Source organism: Pelophylax lessonae (assembly GCF_965119305.1).
Source record: "Pelophylax lessonae genome assembly, chromosome: 1".
In the NCBI taxonomy this organism is placed as follows: domain Eukaryota; kingdom Metazoa; phylum Chordata; class Amphibia; order Anura; family Ranidae; genus Pelophylax; species Pelophylax lessonae.
Genome location: NC_138768.1, coordinates 715398152 through 715415387, shown reverse-complemented (window position 1 = coordinate 715415387; position 17236 = coordinate 715398152). Strand labels below are relative to the sequence as shown.

The following is a 17236-nucleotide window of genomic DNA, read 5'->3' as shown; positions in this document are numbered from 1 at the left end:
AACCCAAAATTTGTGATTATCATTTACTTTTGAGGATAGGCAAGGGTTGAAGGGAAGTAAGGATGGGTTCAACCATATAACGATTAGATTTGTGATGTATCTCCTGACTTTAACATGTGTTCAAACATAAAATGTGTTGTCCCCTATCAGAAAGGAGGAACATATTCCATATCCCCCAAACCTTATCATATTTTTCCCCGATATGAGATCTTCCATTTTGTTGATTTCTTCAATCTTACGTATACAGTCACTGATGGTCCGGGGGCATTGCTTTTTCCAATATAGTGGAATGCATTGTTTGGCGGCGTTTAGGATATGTCTCAGTAGTGAGTTTTTATACTTTTGTACTGGTATATTCGATAGATGGAGTAAAAAGAAGGCTGGGTCCTCTGGCACCTCAAAGTTGAGATCGTGGGCAAGGCCCCTGACTGCGCCAAAAGAGGGATAATTTCGGACATGACCAAAAAATATGTAATACTGTTCCCTATCCCTCCTGGCATCTCCAGCAATGGTCTGTAGTGTTTGGATAAAATCTATGAAGGATGTAAGGGACGCGATACCATCTCCTTAAGATTTTATAATTGGTCTCCTGTATCCTTGTACAGGTGGATGTCTTAAGCGATAATGTATAGATAGCCTGTACTTGTTTAGGCGTCAAAGTGCTGTCTAGGTCTATTTCCCATTTCTCCTGGCAAGGTGGTCGGTAGTCCTCAGTGGGGGCCAATAACATGTTGTAAGTTTTAGAGAGATTGTGATAAGGTACCCCCACCTGCACAATATTCTTCAAAAATCATATGTTTCCTTCTATAAGCCCCAGGGTTTGATAAGGAATGTAAAAAGTGATGAATTTGAATAGCCTTCCAGAAGCCAAGTTTAAGCGTAGGCCACCGCGCATTTACTAGGAAATGGGAGGCTAAATAACGTCCCTGGTTTCATAGTTGCTGGAATGACTGGTCTGTTAATCCAGGGGTAAAGGCTGGGTTCCCCAGGATCGGAAACAGAGGTGAGTCTATCGTGGATATTAATGGATGGAATAGGATGGACAACTACTTGTGCTGTAGTTCCTATGGTAGGAGGTAATTTGAGGGTATGTGGAAGAGCGCTATTACACCAGGGAGTCCCACATAGAAGGGCATCGGATTGAACTTGTACAAGTCGTATCCATAACTTAAGTTGGTGATGTCTGCTCCAATCTATGAGCCTGCTGAGATGTGTGGCTTGATAATATTTTAGTATATCCGGTAGAGCAAGGCCCCCATGTATCTTATGTAATGTGAGTTGACTACTTGGTACCTGTGTTTTTTTGTGGGCCCATATAAATTGTGTGAACAGTAAGTGAACCTGCCTGAAGAATATAGATGGGATTCGGATTGGTAACACTTGGAACAAGTAGAGGATCTTGGGGAGTATAGATATTTTAATAAGGTTACACCTCCCGAATCAAGAGTGCAATCCCTGATGCCAATTCTCTAGCAGAGTCCATATATTTAGCAATATAGGGGGGAAGTTAAGGTTGTATATGTTAGATGGGTCAGGAGGTAAGAATGTTCCTAAATATTTGATAGCAGTATCCGTCCATTTAAATGAGAGGCTGGATTTTAGATGGCGCAGGAGCTCGGGAGAGATCGCAACCCCCATAGCTTCAGACTTGCCGAAATTACATTTTCAGATTGGAGAAGAGCCCGTATATCTCAAATTCCTGCAAAAGATTTGGGATGGATATGAGTGGATTGGACATAGAAAAAAGGAGGTCATCTGCATACGCTGAGACTTTGCAGTGTAATTCTCCTACGCGAAGACCTCTGATATCAGGATTAAGGCGAACTCTACATAAGAAAGGTTCTAAGGATAGCGCAAATAGGAGGGGTGAAAGGGGGCATCCCTTGCGAGTCCCATTGGTTATTGGGAAGGGATCTGATAAAATCCCATTACTCTTCACCTGGGCCGTAGGTGTGGAGTATATCTGAGATATCCACTGCATCATACATTCCCCTAGGCCTATATGTCGCAAAACCGAGAACATAAATTTCCAGTTTACACGATCGAAGGCCTTTTCAGCGTCAGTGCTGAGAAAGACACTTTGCATGTGATTTGTTTTAGCTACATGGATCAAATTTAGGACTTTGGATGTGTTGTCTCTGGCTTCTCGGGTGGGAATAAACCCCACCTGGTCTAAGTGAACCAATCGTTGCAAATGATCAACTAATTGGGTCGCTAGAATTTTCGTGAATATTTTAAGGTCAGTGTTTAACAGGGAAATGGGTCTGTAGTAGGGATGATCGAACGGTTCGGGTCGACCATCGGTTCGACCTGAACATTGACTGTTCGAGGTTCGGCCGAATTTAGAACTTTTTGCTGAAAAAGTTCGGAATTCGGCAACCAGAACCGACCAAAATGCAATGGGCCAGGAAATGGGCTTTAAAAGTCTGTGATTGGACCAGAACCATTAGTAAAAGCCAATTGAGGGGGCAGGAGAATGCTAGGAATGTGATTGGAGTGACTAGGGGGTCCCTAGGCCAATCATTAGTGAATACGCCCCCCAGTATATAAGATAGCCCCCGCCAAATTCCTAGCATTGTAATACAGGGACATGGAAGAGAGTGGAAGCAGTTCTGTTAATTTTACTTTAAAAGTGTCATTTAGCATTTATTAGTGTCAGGAAAGGGATATCTAGTGTAGTTAGGGTGCTATTTTCCACTTTAGTTAGATGCAAAAATTTAGTTTCTGTAGGGAAAGTGTTAAGTGCCAGGGTGTCCGTAGTGTAGTGTAGGGTGAACTGACACTGACTGCTATGGCAGGGTGACCAAACCCTTCCATATCAGGGTGACTGCTATAGAGAAAAGATAGTTTCTCTTAAGTCACATTCGGTGCACTAATATGGCTTCTCGCCGGTCAGCCTGCTTTTTGGCTGCAGGCGTTTATAGGGATTTTTTGAGGACAACTTTGGAGTCAGGCATGACATCTAAACTTGTGTATTGGGGTATATATACACACACATGTCTGTATATATACACCTGCACATATATAGGTGTGAAAGGAGCACAAAACTATACTTGCGCTAATGAAATAATTAACACCAATATAGTTACGCTCCTATCACACCTATATGTGTGTATGTGTAAAATACATATAAGTGTGTGTGTATATATATACCCCTATACAGAAGTTCAGATGTTTTGCCTGCCTCCAACGAACCCAAAAAAATGCCCAAAAAAACGCCAGCGCCAAAAAAAAAAAACACCCAGGTGTGTTTTTGCAGCTGGCGTTTTTTTGGCATTTTTTGGGGTCTTTGGAGGCAGGCAAAACATCTGAACTTCTGTATAGGGGTATATATACACACACACACTTATATGTATTTTACACTTACACATATATAGGTGTGATAGGAGCGTCATATTGGTGTTAATTATTTCATTAGCGCAAGTATAGTGTTCTGCTACTTTCACACCTATATATGTGTAGGTGTGTATATATACCCTTATACAGAAGTTCACATGTCATGCCTGCCTCCAAAGAACCCAAAAAAAATGCCCAAAAAAACCCCTGCAATAACACACCTGGGCTTTTTTTTTGGCGCAGGCGTTTTTTTGGGCATATTTATCTTCATTCATTTTTTCTTTTTTATGCTACTTTCACCCAAATCATTTATTTGTATTTGGGTGTTATTGTATAGATCTTGATCATATATCAAATTGTCATTTTTACCACTTTTATCATCTATATTGTGAACTATATCACTTTTTAGTGGGTTCAGACATATCTCTCTCTCTCCTTTATTAGATCTGAACCTTTTATAGCACAGTGCACTTTAGGAGTTTATTTTCACCACTTCTTTTCTCAGTGATCCTTTCTTATCACGGTATATTATTGCGGCATTATACACAATTTTTGCACTATGCACTTTATCACTCTGTGATACTATTTCAGCATTAATTTGTGTTTATTCATCACTTCCTATGATATTTATTTAATCTATTTATTTTCACCTATTTATATTGCTGTTTATTTTTTGCACATATTGTGACTATACACATTACTGTTTATTATTGTGCATTGACTTGCTGTTGCTTTGCTTGGTCTTAGATGTGTATTCATAATTTATTCCTGTGATTTTTATACATAGTGGGGGTGATTGAGCGCCGGTTCTATTTATTATTTACTTTCCTTTATGTATGTGGAGACTTTATGTATGCTAGGAATTGGCTGCTAATCTTTGGGCCCCTATTGTCTTATTTATTCTTACTCTATTTAATTTTGACTACATCTGGTTGATGGTCAGCACATAGGCTTATTCTACCTTTTTACCCTAGATTTCGCCACAAAGTTGGTCGAGTGGTAGGTCAGAGGGTAGAATCTATTTTTTAAAACAGGGTGTCTATCATCTCTTAAATGGGTTTCCTGAATGAATGCTATATCTGCTCTACATCGTTTCAATTTGTATTCTTTAGGGAACATTGAAGCCTTTGGCATTGAGGGAGAGCACTTTCACTACATCCATTTGTTATGAGCTGGGGGAAAGGATTGGGAAAAGGAAAAAAAATGGGGGGGGGGGGGGTAGAAAGAAGAAGAGGTAAGTTTAGAAAAGAGAAAGCGTAGAAAGATAGCAAGGAGTTAGAGAGTAGTAGAGAGAGAGGAGGGGATACATTTTCACCTGCTATACTAAATTGCAGATAAACTGCACTAGCCCACGATGGCCCAGATTGGCTTGTTGTACGCTGGCCTAAGTGTGGAAGTGATAGGAGTAGGTTCGGGAAGTGTGAGGCCACCCCCCCCCCCCCACCCAGTCCAGCATGTAAAACAGTAAGGTAAAAACAATGCAGAAACCAAGAGCAGATAAACAAATATGTCAGTTGGAATATGATATAAAGTAGCAGCTCACAGAAGCAGTGAATGGATGAATGGTAGCCCGCGTCACCAGCCCACATGCTGGTCCCGCTCTAACCTGTGCGTTAACGAGCCAGAATAGATGTGCCACGCAAGGGTGCAAGTTAGCATCCCAATTCAGAGGGGCCATCATGTGGGATCTGGGACAGCATAAGTCGACTCCCAATGTGTGCCAAACAGTGGATCTCAGTCAGTAGAGCTACTCTAGATTTGGCCGAGCACCTGCGCCTCAACTCGTGGGGAGCAAAGAAATCATCTTGCAGCAATGAAAAGGACATAGCACCATGCATATTTCAATGCCTTTTCTGATGCACGGCAAGGATATTTCTGTCATCATAGGGTGCATTGGAGCTGAGGCGGTAAGCAGTGTCACAGAGTGTGCGAAAAAGAGGGTAGCAACCACTCAATCCAGCTCTGAGGAAAGTAGAACACAGCACACAAAGGGTTAGTGTCTACTACTCACATGAATTTCCCAGCTTTGATTCCCGGAGACCGTCCAGTGTCGGTGCTCTGGAGTGGCGGCGGGGACGCTGAGATCTAGGTGGTAAATTGTTCCAGGAAGATGCATTATTCAGACGGTTCTTCTGACGGGGTATCACCTACAGCCAGTCCGGCACTTCAATCAGGTTGGTAACCATAAAGGCAAACAGTGCTTCCAAATCCTTTGGGGATCTGAGGGTGAAGAAGGTCTAACCCCTACGGAAGGTGGCCGAGAGGGGGAAACCCCATCTGTAAGTCATGCCAAATCTTAAGTGAGGCTTCATCAAAATCAATTGACCCCATTTCCCACACTCTACAGATGACCAGCTCCTTATGTCTGTATCTGTGGGACCTACAGATCACATCTCGGGGTCTCTCGGGATCCGAGGAGCATGGGCCTATGGCTCTGTGAATTCTGTCGAGCTCCAGGGCATCTGGAAGTGCCACACCCATGAGCTGAGCGACAATGGCATTAATTGTAGCAGGTAGATCTTCTGTACCCATCGCCTCCGGTAGACCCTGAACCCAGATATTGTTGCGATGGTTTCTGTCTTCCAGATCCTCCATCAACAGTTGCAAAGCCGATGTCACTTCCTGTTGGGATGTCTGGGCGGCCTCCATAGTAGAGAGTCTCTGTCCCATCTTTGTAATGGCAGCCTCTCCCATGGACACTCAATTTGCCAATGTCCAAATCTCCGTCCAGACAGCCTTTACCTGCCTCCTTTGGGTCTCCTCCAGTCTGCCCATAATTGCTTCCAGGTCGGCTTTGCTCGGCAACGAGCGAAGCAAGGATCTCAGTTCTTTATCAATTCTAAGTGTGACTGCGCCCTGTGATGTGTCCGGTCGGTGAGGGTGGAAGGCAGCCGGAGTATCCGACTGAGCCTCCGATAGAAGTGAGGAAGCAGGCAAGGCTGGGGGCAACTCAGCCGCCTCGTGCTGTAGGCCGCGCGCCTCCACCATCTTGTGAGCTGGAGATGGTGTCTGCAAAGAGGTGAAGTAGTGCTTGATTTCTCCCTTATTTTCCGCACTGCTTGGGGTCCCTGTGATCCCGGGGGCACCCTTGGTCTTTCTCTTCTTGGCTGATTTCATTCCTCGGCGGTGGTTGTAAAAATTAAGCCAGACCAGGAGGGATATAGGACGGAGCTCACATGAAAAGCAGCTTCATACGGCCATGTCCAGACCACGCCCTTACTTTCACATTTAATGATAATGGTATAAAGGACAACTAGAGAGGGTGAATAACTATAACGGGGATACAGACAGCAATAAAAAGAACCTGACAGGGGTTGTAATCCATCTCCACTCTATCCAAAATGTTTAGAAAAATGTTGCCTTTACTTATACTTTACTTAAAATAGCCCCCCCCCCCCTCTCACCCATCCGTCCATGTCCCCATGCTTTATTTAGCTGAGAAAGCACTTTGAAAAACAGCCTTAGCATTTCTGGCCATTTTGAGTGACTAGCTGATGATTCGTGTAGCATTTTCTTTCTGGAATCTCTCTGCCCTTAGCTCAAGCATGCAGACAGGAGAGTGTGTTTAGCTGAGAAAACCCCTTCTCCCCTTCTGAAGGCTCCAGAAATGTATGACATCATTTGCCTAGGCCTGAAAACCACAAAGTAACTAAAGAAATTTAAAAAAGTTTAAAACAAGAAAATATATTATACTTTCATATATGTTTACTAATGCTAGCAGCATGAAGATTAGAAATATTCAATGTTGATTAAGATAAAGAGGGTGAAGTTCCGCTTTAACTAGTGTACTTGTGAAGACCTTCTAGCCAGTTATTCTTTCCTTACTGCTACCCTGGGCATTTCTTACAGCCCGTGGGCTGCAGTTGGAAACCCCTGACATATATGATAGATTCCTGCAGCTTACTGGGTACCCATTGATTGTCCAAAATGTGGATATCAAACAGGGCAATTTGATGGATCAGAATTGTTGGCAGGATACAGTACTGCTGTAAGTTGAGGATTGGAGCTTGGTTTTAGTCTACCTAACATATGTCTAGGGCAGTGTTTCTCAACCTTTTTTCAGTCAAGGCACACCCCAGAAATTTTGGACAGTCTCAAGGCACCCTTTAAAATTATGGACAGTCTTGAGGCACCCCATCCTAAAAACCATTCTAAGGGTCCTTTCACACGGCCGCTCCGTGTGTCCGCAAATCATCCAATCCGTTTGCGGATGATTTGCGGACATAATGTAAGTGAATGGCACTGCGGGTGTCAGCGGAATACCATCCGCTGACACCCGATTTTCCTCCTGTCAGTTCTGTTCCGTTTTTACGAACGGAACAGAACCCTATTTTTCCTTCCGTGTAAAAAACGGAAAGGAAGGAAAATCGGATGTCAGCGGTGTCATCCGCTGACATCCGCAGTGCCATAGACATACATTATGTCTGCATATCATCCGCAAACGGATGGGATGATATGCGGGCACACGGAGCGGATGACAGAAATGTCATCCGCTCCGTGGAAAAAAAAAAAAAAGTCCCGCAGCGGACCTTTCACACGGAGCGGCCGTGTGAAAGGAGCCTAATAGTTTTAAATAATGCAGCAACATCCACACACCTAGGATGCCCATCGTTAGAGGTACAAGTTGGTGCTGATTAGTATTTCAATGTTTCTCTTTTTCCTCAGTTTTCTCCATCACTCAGGTAATATGACCCCAAAACTTATGGAGAGAAGCAGGGGAGGGTCAAACAAGCATGCTACGCAGGAGACTGACATCCTCTTTATCAACTGATGATGTCATTGGTCGTTAGCAGGTTAGCAGCCAGAGGGTCGTAACCGTGCACAATGAAAACCTGTGACTTTGTGTAACGTAAAAGGCAGGCTTCATCCACCCGTTGCCTTGTATACAATTTTTGGGACATTTTTGGGGCATTTGGTTGAGGCACCCCTGAAGAAACCTCAAGGTACACCAGGGTGCCTGGGCACCCTGGTTGAAAATGGCTGGTCTAGGGTACTGCAAAAAGCACTTTTTCTCCAAGCTGTAAATCCAATGCCTGCAGCCTCTTCTCCCTCATGCTCCAACATCCGCAGGTCCGATGATGTCATAAAATACAATACAGAGCCCATAAACAAGCATTTAATTCTTGCAGTGTGGGGGCGGCTCCACTGTAAGGGAGGAATATTGTTTACATGGGAGATAGTCTTTAAATAATTAATGGAGACTTTTAAGGTACCATAAGATTATACAAGCCAGTGTGTAAACATTTCTTAAAAGAGTAATTTATTCATACAGTTAATAGCAGCAGTAAAAGCTGGTTTGCAGTATGGGTTTGAATACAAACTCTGTATTTAGTTAGGTTACAGGTACAAGGGGGTTTCAGAACAAGCTGTACTGCAAGTCTGCAAAAGCAGATCTACGCAGGTATCAGATGCACAATTTTCCCTTTTCATCAACATGCAAAAATCTTTAAGCCCGCCTTATATTTGGAGTTATAATGTAATATTGTATCTATGATTACCTGGTAAAACTGTTCTTTTTTCATAGCACTGAATGACACTGAGATAATGGCCCAGGGACTTATCTTCATCATGGCAGGCTATGAGACAACTAGCAATACCCTTATGTTCATGGCCTACCTCCTGGCAACACACCCTGATGTCCAAACCAAATTGCAAGAGGAAATTGAGGCCCATTTACCTAACAAGGTAAATCATAAAGATTTTTTTTACTTTTCTATTTTCAAAATACACTTTCCAAAGAAAAGACACATAATTACATCCTGCGTTTGTAAAAAATATATATTTACTTACTGTATATAGAATAGAGATCAGACATATTGTAATGTTTATGTGTAGATTTTTGCCTCTAGTGGTTTAGGATAGATTACTCTGCTAAACGACAACTTGTCAGCAACTCTGTAAATGGCTGCTTAGATATAATAATCAAATATTTATGTAGCACCCTCCTAGGTAGGTACTAGGCAGGGAAAGTATAGTTGCTCTGTCTGCTTATCAGGGGAGCCTGATCATTAGTTAGGCCTTCTCAGTGTGCTCAATGTGTGATTCATGTGGGCTGAGGAAACCTGGCCAATGACGCACATGCTTTTGTACCTGTCCCAGTAGGTTGGCACAGTGAGAGGTGCATCATGGGATAGGGTATAAAAGTCAAGAACACATGAGGCAGGGGGTCTTTGGGCGGAAAGCCGGGTCCTAGGAGGAGGGTGACGGCTGTCTCTCCTCCTGTTTGCTATGAATGGTGGTCACAGGCAGTCGGCCTAGGGGACCAGAAAGTGTGGCTAAACCCAAAGGTCCAGTGGAAGCTGACCATGGAGGTGTAGGCAGAGCAACTCTGGAAAAACAGTGTCCGTGAGTACAGGGGAGCTTGCCAAAGGCTCTGCCTAGAAAGGGGACCATTTCAGTGGCTAGAGTCAGCGGACGGGTGTCAGCACACAGGCAGTGAGAGTAAAGAGGGTGCCAAGAAATATAATATTCAAGTGGGAACAGTCAATTTATCTTCACTTCAGTGGCAGAGTGAAGAAGTGGCCTTGCCGCATTCTACAGTCAGTTGTCCTCAGAATTGTGCATAGTTACTAGTTGGAGTATCCCACTCATCCCTTCTCCCATCCCAGTTCTAAATAAATCACAAAAACCAAATCCCCTGGACTGATTATTGACTGAGCCAAGAACTTTTAATGCCGTTTATCTACTGTCAGTTGCTAATGGTAACCCAGAGGACCCACGAAGTATAATTCTCAGCAGTCCTCTAGGGGGCAGTGCTACATTTACATAGAGAGTTAAAGTGATTTTAAACAATCACTTTGTAAAACTACACATTCAGTTTAAAATTATAATGTAATGCAAAACATTTTTGTATAGATTTAAAAAACATGATAAATACCCATGTTCCCTCTTTTATAAGTGATTACATTCCCTCTGTTCTCAGCTGCATAGGAGCTGTGGGAGGAAAAGCAGCAGTGCACTGAGTTTCCCAGTGACTGGCTGTGCAGCGGAGGCGTGTCAGGACAAGTCTGATCTTTGGAGGAGAGCAGGCTGAATTCCCAGCATAGCTAGAGAACTGAATATAGTATGCTCTCCCACTTAGTGTGGTCAGTTTTTAATAGGGAAGCAGAGGGACTATTAGGAACACCAGGGACTTCACACAAAGGAAGCAATACAAAGAGAACAGGATACTTTCTCATACAAGTACATGGTACAGCAGGCACATATCAGGAATATGAAGTGTTGGGGTCCCGCTGTCAGAATCCAATGTCTCAGTGTGGAGGATTCCTCTATCCACCTCTTATGTGGATGGAGGAATTTGTTCCTTTTTTTTTAGATCAGCCCACTGGGAATTTGTCAATATGCATGCTGGGGAGGGCTTAATGGATAAAAAAACTATCAGTGTGTGGGCAGCTTTAGAGAGACTAATGTTTTCAGCCTCAGCAGATGGATGGATTTCAATACACTTGCACTTACAGAAGAAAACTAAATCACAAGCACTGTGTAGCTCTCCTATAGAAGTAGAGTCTAAAAGGTGCAAAGGACACTGGGAAATGTAGCTTAATATGTCAATTGTGTAATATTTAATGTGTATGCGAGACTCCAGCACAGCTGCACTAATATGGAAGTCAATGAACAAACATGCACAGAGGTAGGAAGTTAAAATGTTTTAATTATTATATACAGTAATTTAAGGCACTGTTAAACAAATTTGTATGCAGTTCCACTGTGTTTCCACTTTGACGTCATTAGCATTCTTTAGTTTCACTTTAAGCTGATATATAACTAATACTATGTTGAAATAAGTGTCCTGGTACATTAAGAAGGTTTTTTTGTACACAGGCTCCTCCCACTTATGAAGCTCTAATGCAGATGGAATATTTGGACATGGTGATTTATGAATGTCTGCGACTGTACCCTGCAGCTAGGAGACTTGAAAGAGTCTGTAAGAAAACAACAGAGATCAACGGAGTAACCATCCCAGAGGGAGTTGTGACTGTGATCCCAGCTTATGTTTTACACCGGGACCCTTCACTGTGGGCTGAACCAGAGGAGTTCCGACCTGAAAGGTTACTTACCTTTACTACATATACTGGAACTGACAGGTTTTCTTTAAAGCATTTTTTCAGATTCCTGAAAACCAGTGTCGGCTGGTGCCCAAAAATGTTTTTTGGGGGGGGGGGGGGCGCAAACAGAAAAATGTAATAGGCATTGCTTTGCGACAAAAAACAAGAAAAAATTGCATGACTTTGAGGTCACAAAAGTGTGAAAGGGGCCTTCAGTAATCAAAGTATAGTGTGCCCCCTTTAAATGCAGAGTGACCACAGCGTGCCCCCATCTATGCAGAGTGACCACAGCGTGCCCCCATCAATGCAGAGTGACCACAGCATGCCCCTTCAATGTAGAGTGACCACAGCATGCCCCCTTCAATGTAGAGTGACCACAGCGTGCCCCCATCAATGTAGAGTGACCACAGCGTGCCCCCTTCACTGTAGAGTGACCACAGCATGCCCCCTTCAATGTAGAGTGACCACAGCGTGCCCCCATCAATGTAGAGTGACCACAGCATGCCCCCATCAATGTAGAGTGACCACAGCGTGCCCCAATCAATGTAGTGACCACAGTGTGCCCCCTTCAATGTAGAGTGACCACAGTGTGCCCCCTTCAATGTAGATTGACCACAGCGTGCCCCCATCAATGCAGAGTGACCACAGCATGCCCCCATCAATGTAGAGTGACCACAGTGTGCCCCCATCAATGTAGAGTGATCACAGCATGCCCCCATCAGTGTAGAGTGACCACAGCATGCCCCCATCAGTGTAGAGTGACCACAGCATGCCCCCATCAATGTAGAGTGACCACAGCATGCCCCCTTCAATGTAGAGTGACCACAGCATGCCCCCTTCAATGTAGAGTGACCACAGCGTGCCCCTTCAATGTAGAGTGACCACAGCGTGCCCCATTCATTGTAGAGTGACCACAGCATGCCCCCTTCAATGTAGAGTGCCCACAGCGTGCCCCCTTCAATGCAGAGTGACCACAGCATGCAGAGAGACCATTGCACTTACCTGATGCAGTGGCGGCTTCTCCTCAGTCCTCCGCATCTCCCAAGTCCTCCTCCACCTCCTCCTTGGCCAATGGCAAAAGTTTGCCTTTCGGCCAATCAGGAAACGGGTCTCGGATCCGCTTCCTGATTGGCCAGGAGGAGAATATTAATTCACTATTGTCACACAACGGGTGGGCTCGGGGCGCACTGCTCTGCACCCGGGTCCACCCTTTTTTGAAGCCTATTAGAGCCTCAGGCTCTAATCACGTGCTTCAGAAGAAAAAAAAAAACTCCATTGAACTCCATGCGTCCGGCACCCCGCATGTAGATTAGGGGGCCGGATGCATGGATAGGGGGGCGGCGCCCCTGCGCCCCAACGCACCGGCCGCCACTGCTGAAAACAATATTAAAGTAGTTATCCAGGAGAGAATAAAATAATTTCAGCTTATCCTTATAAGCCTAGGTTCACATAGCTGCAGTGTGGGGAACCACATGTGATTCGGACATGAATCACACCACATTCCTGTTAAAATCACATGCCATTATTTTCAGTGCGATTTGAGCTCATTCATTTTGTATTTCTCAAAATGCACTACATCCACACCAAAATTGTGTAGTATCTTTACTTTTTGTGGCTTTCGCTGTGTTTATCACATCGCATATATATGAACTGAGGCTTAAAGTTGTTGTAAACCATCTCCTTTACCCAGTGAAGTCAACAGCCTCAGATGATACACAGAGCTGAAACAAATTCTCCTTCATAGGTTTAACATAAATATCTGCTGTCTTACCTTTTCTACACTCCTTAGAAAGTGCAGATCGTGAAATCTTTCTTCCTCTTCCAGCAGTGGCTGTCGAGTCTAGGTTTACACTATGTGAGTGCTGATTGGAGGAAAGGCACACCCCTCCCCCCTTCCACATAGGCAGAGGAACGAATGAACTTGCAGAGCTGCAGTCTGAATAGACAAGCTCCCTGCTTATCTACCCCTAAACTCCCTCCCTGACACAATAATATAATAACAGAGGAATGGAGCAGCAGAAAGACAGGGCACTTAGATCTTTGAAGAGAGATAAGTAAACACTACACTACGCTACAGATATATGTGCTTAGGTCATTGCTGAATATATGGCAGTTTCCTTCGTATCCTATAGAAGGAGATGGTGGCTTTAAAATATAACTAAAGGCAAAAATATTTTTGTTCTGGACAGAGTGGAGAGAGATTAGAACACCCATCAGGTTTGTATTGCTGTTTGGGAGATTTCAAAATCTGGGTTAACATCAGAACAGGAATATAAGGAAAATCTTCTAATAAAGGCTGAAGGTACTAGCTCTGGTGACCCTGGTGATACCCAGGGATTTCCCTCACTTCTCCTTTCCTGTTGTGGCTATGAGGCAGGAAGTGAAGGGAACAATCCCACCAACCCCCCCCCCCCCCCCCAAGGAACTCAGATTGCAAAAGAAAGCTGACAGGTGTTATAACCCTCCCTAACTTGAAAAAAAGATTGATATTAGTTCAATTTTCAGAGGTCTATTGCTTGACTTGATCACCAATGCTAGGACAGACCACATGTTAGGAAGTGTCTGTCTACATAAATATCTATATTTTGTGAGGCAGAAACAGTTTTTGCTATTCCAGCAGAATTTTGTTCAAGTAAGCCTGTATTTTGACTATAGAAGGCAAAGCAACAGGTTCACTGTTTAAAGCCAAATATAACCCCCACCCCAGTAGCACTACATTCCTTTTTCTTACCTCTGTATTTGTCTACAAGGAGTGAGTGAAGTTGGCCCTGTGTATGCTACAAGTCCCCACTGACAGCTTACAATGCGCTAAGGACTTTCTTCCCACCCTGTACTGTGCCAGTCACCAAGCACCAGAGTAAAGCAGACCATAGATGAGTCATTTTTTTTTGTTCAGCCAGCTGGTGATATGGATCATTCAGAAGTTGTCTTTTTTTACATTTAGAGATTTTTATTTTTGGTAGTATCAATTCCACTGAGATTTGAAGGACATGGGGCTTTATCTACTGTATATGCAAGGTCACCAACATATTTACAGGGCCACAGAGAAACAGTGACAAGATATTGCTTTGTTTTTTATAGATTCAGTAAGGAGAATAAAGAAGCCCAAGACCCTTACACCTTTCTTCCTTTTGGATTTGGGCCCCGCAACTGCATCGGGATGAGATTTGCTATGGTCAACATGAAGTCAGCCATCACTTTGCTAATACAGAACTTCAGTTTCCGAACCTGCAAGGACACTCCAGTAAGAAATCACTTTTATTTATTTTAAAAGTAAATGTGCTTTAATTCTACAAAGTAAAATTACCATTAGCGATTTATAATTGACCTAGTTGCAGCCAAAAGATCACCTTGGTTTCACTTTTCTGAAATTGTGATACTTACTGGGTAGTGATTTCTATATGGATGACAGTTTTTTAAATCCTGTAGAAGAAATAAGAGATCATGTAATATTAGAATTTAGTTTATCTGTTCTGTTAATTCTGCCACTTGTATTACAGATCCCCCTGGAAATTGACACCACAGGGTTCCTAAAGACAACAAAACCTATTATACTCAATCTGGTGCCCAGAGAAGACCAAAAGACAGGAAATTAGAACCAGATGATCACAAAGAATGAGTGACATGTGACTCAGGATGAACATTTTGGATATCAGCGCAGCATATAATTCTTTTTTATATTAGATAAAATATTGAGATAAAAAAACATCCATCATTCAAGTTATAGGAGCTCATGTCCTTAACTCTTTTTTTTCCAGCACCGGCCAACAGTATATGTATTGGTTAAGGTCTAACAGATGGTTATTGTGTGCATTGTATTGTCACTTCCCTGGCTACTTACAGATGTAATCACATTTCCTTACACCAATACAATAAAAAGAAATAAAGAGCATATTACATGAGTTTTTGTGTGTTGTGGGTTTTTTTGGTGACTAATGCCGTGGCTGAATTTGGTATTGGACATTTCTGTTCATAAATAATAAATTATGTTGATATTCACTTTAATTGTCCAATCAAGAAATTCATGTATACTTTGAATACTCAATTCATGGACAGATGAAATAAGTAAACATGAGTTAGCTTTTCACTTGATTGGGTAATTGAAGTCAATATTTATAAGTTACAGTGTGAAGATTCCCAACTTCTCTTGTTTAAAGTGTAAGTTCACATTTACCCAAAATCTGTAAGGTGGACTTACACAGGACCCCCTCCCCATCCCCCCGGTCCCGCTATACCGGAGTCCTGCAATCCCCCGCTGTGAGACACCAAGACATCGCGTTAGCGGTCCAGGGATTCAAAATCCTTCTGGCTTTCTTTCCTCTTCTCTAGCGCTGACAGGAAGGGCTAGGCAGGTTTCTGATTCAACAACACTGTCCATGTGATGGCGCCGACCCAGTTGAATGCCTCCTATCCATACACGCTGAGAGGTGCGGATAGGAGATTAAGCCACTTTCAAATCCCCAGATCGGTGAAGCGGTGACCTGATGTCTCACAGTGGGGGACAGCGGGACTCCAGTATAACAGGACCAGGGGGATAGGGAGTGGGTCCAGTGTAAGTGCACCTTACAGATTTTCTGTAAAGGTGAACTCACCCTTTAACCACTTACGCACTGCTCACTAGAGCTCTACTGCAGCAAAGTGGCTCGATAACATCTGGCGACGTAGACCTACGTCGCTAGACATTGCCTTCTCTCGGCGGCATGCGGGCGCCGCCGGAGGCTCACTCCCATTTTATTCAGTCACAGCGGGAGTCGGGCCAGGGGAGGAGCAGCGGCGATCGCCGCTGCTCTTCCCCGATCATCGGGGAATCGAGTCTGGAGATCCGCCCGCTTGTGTAAACAAAGCGGGCGGATCTCCTAAGTGACAGACAGTGACAGATTGCAGGGTTCAGCATAGCTGAACCTGGGATCTGTCCCTGTGTCACTCAGTCACCTCCCCCCACACATGTCAGTAAGCACCAGGCATACATTAACCCCTCCCTCTCCAATAAAATTAACCCCTTCCCTGCCAGTGTCATTTTTACAGTAACAGTGCATATTTATAGCACTGATTACTGTAGTAATGTCACTGGTACCCCCAAAAGTGTCAAAAATGGCAGTCAAGGGTCCGATCTGTCCGCCGCAATGTCGCAGTCCCGCAAAAAAAAAACACAGATCGCCGCCATTACTCGTTAAAAAAAAAAACACCAAAAACGACAGAAATCTTTCCCTTAGTTAGCAATAACTTTTACGCAAACCAATCAAAATACGCTTATTGCGATTTTTTTTACCAAAAATATGTAGCAGAAAACAAATTGGCCTAAAATGATAAAAAATTTTGATTTCTACATTTTTTTGGGGGGGAATTTCTTATAAAAAAATGTGAAAAATATTGTTATTTTTTCAAAATTGTCGCTCTTTTTTTGTTTATAGCGCAAAAAGTAAAAATCGCACAGGTGATCAAATACCACCAAAAGAAAGCTCTATTTGTAGGAAAAAAAAGGATGTAAATTTCGTTTGGGTACGGCGTTGCATGACCGCGCAATTGTCAGTTAAAATCGCACAGTGCCGAATCGCAAAAAGTGGCAGCAAAATCCTCCGGTGGTAAAGTGGTTAAGCGATATTATATCCATGATACATCATACAAGCCCATAGAGATCAAGGACTGCAGTAAGAGTAAAATGTAAAATGAGAAAGTGAAATAAGAGTAAACGAGACCATGAGACAAGTAGAGTAAAGTAAATTTTTTATTGTTGCAGGGATCTGTACTTCTTTATTCAACAAAATATTGTGATGCACTTAAAGGTTAGAAATCCATGACTCCAGTGCATCACAGAGCATCCTCAGTCCTCTAGTGACTTCTAGGGTAAAGCTGGC

At 43.3% G+C, this 17236-nt stretch overlaps 1 protein-coding gene across 1 annotated transcript in view; it reads left to right on the top strand.

Annotated features, from left to right (window-relative positions):
- Positions 1 to 15283, top strand: part of LOC309554868 (cytochrome P450 3A24-like) — a 77238-nt gene extending 61955 nt beyond the window's left edge. Inside the window, exons 10-13 of the mRNA XM_082256590.1 lie at positions 8861 to 9021; positions 11158 to 11384; positions 14463 to 14625; positions 14882 to 15283. Of these exons, the coding sequence (XP_082112716.1) occupies positions 8861 to 9021; positions 11158 to 11384; positions 14463 to 14625; positions 14882 to 14977 (647 nt within the window). The 3' untranslated portion in view covers positions 14978 to 15283. The remainder of the gene's footprint in view (positions 1 to 8860; positions 9022 to 11157; positions 11385 to 14462; positions 14626 to 14881) is intronic.
- The last annotated feature ends 1953 nt before the right edge of the window (positions 15284 to 17236 follow it).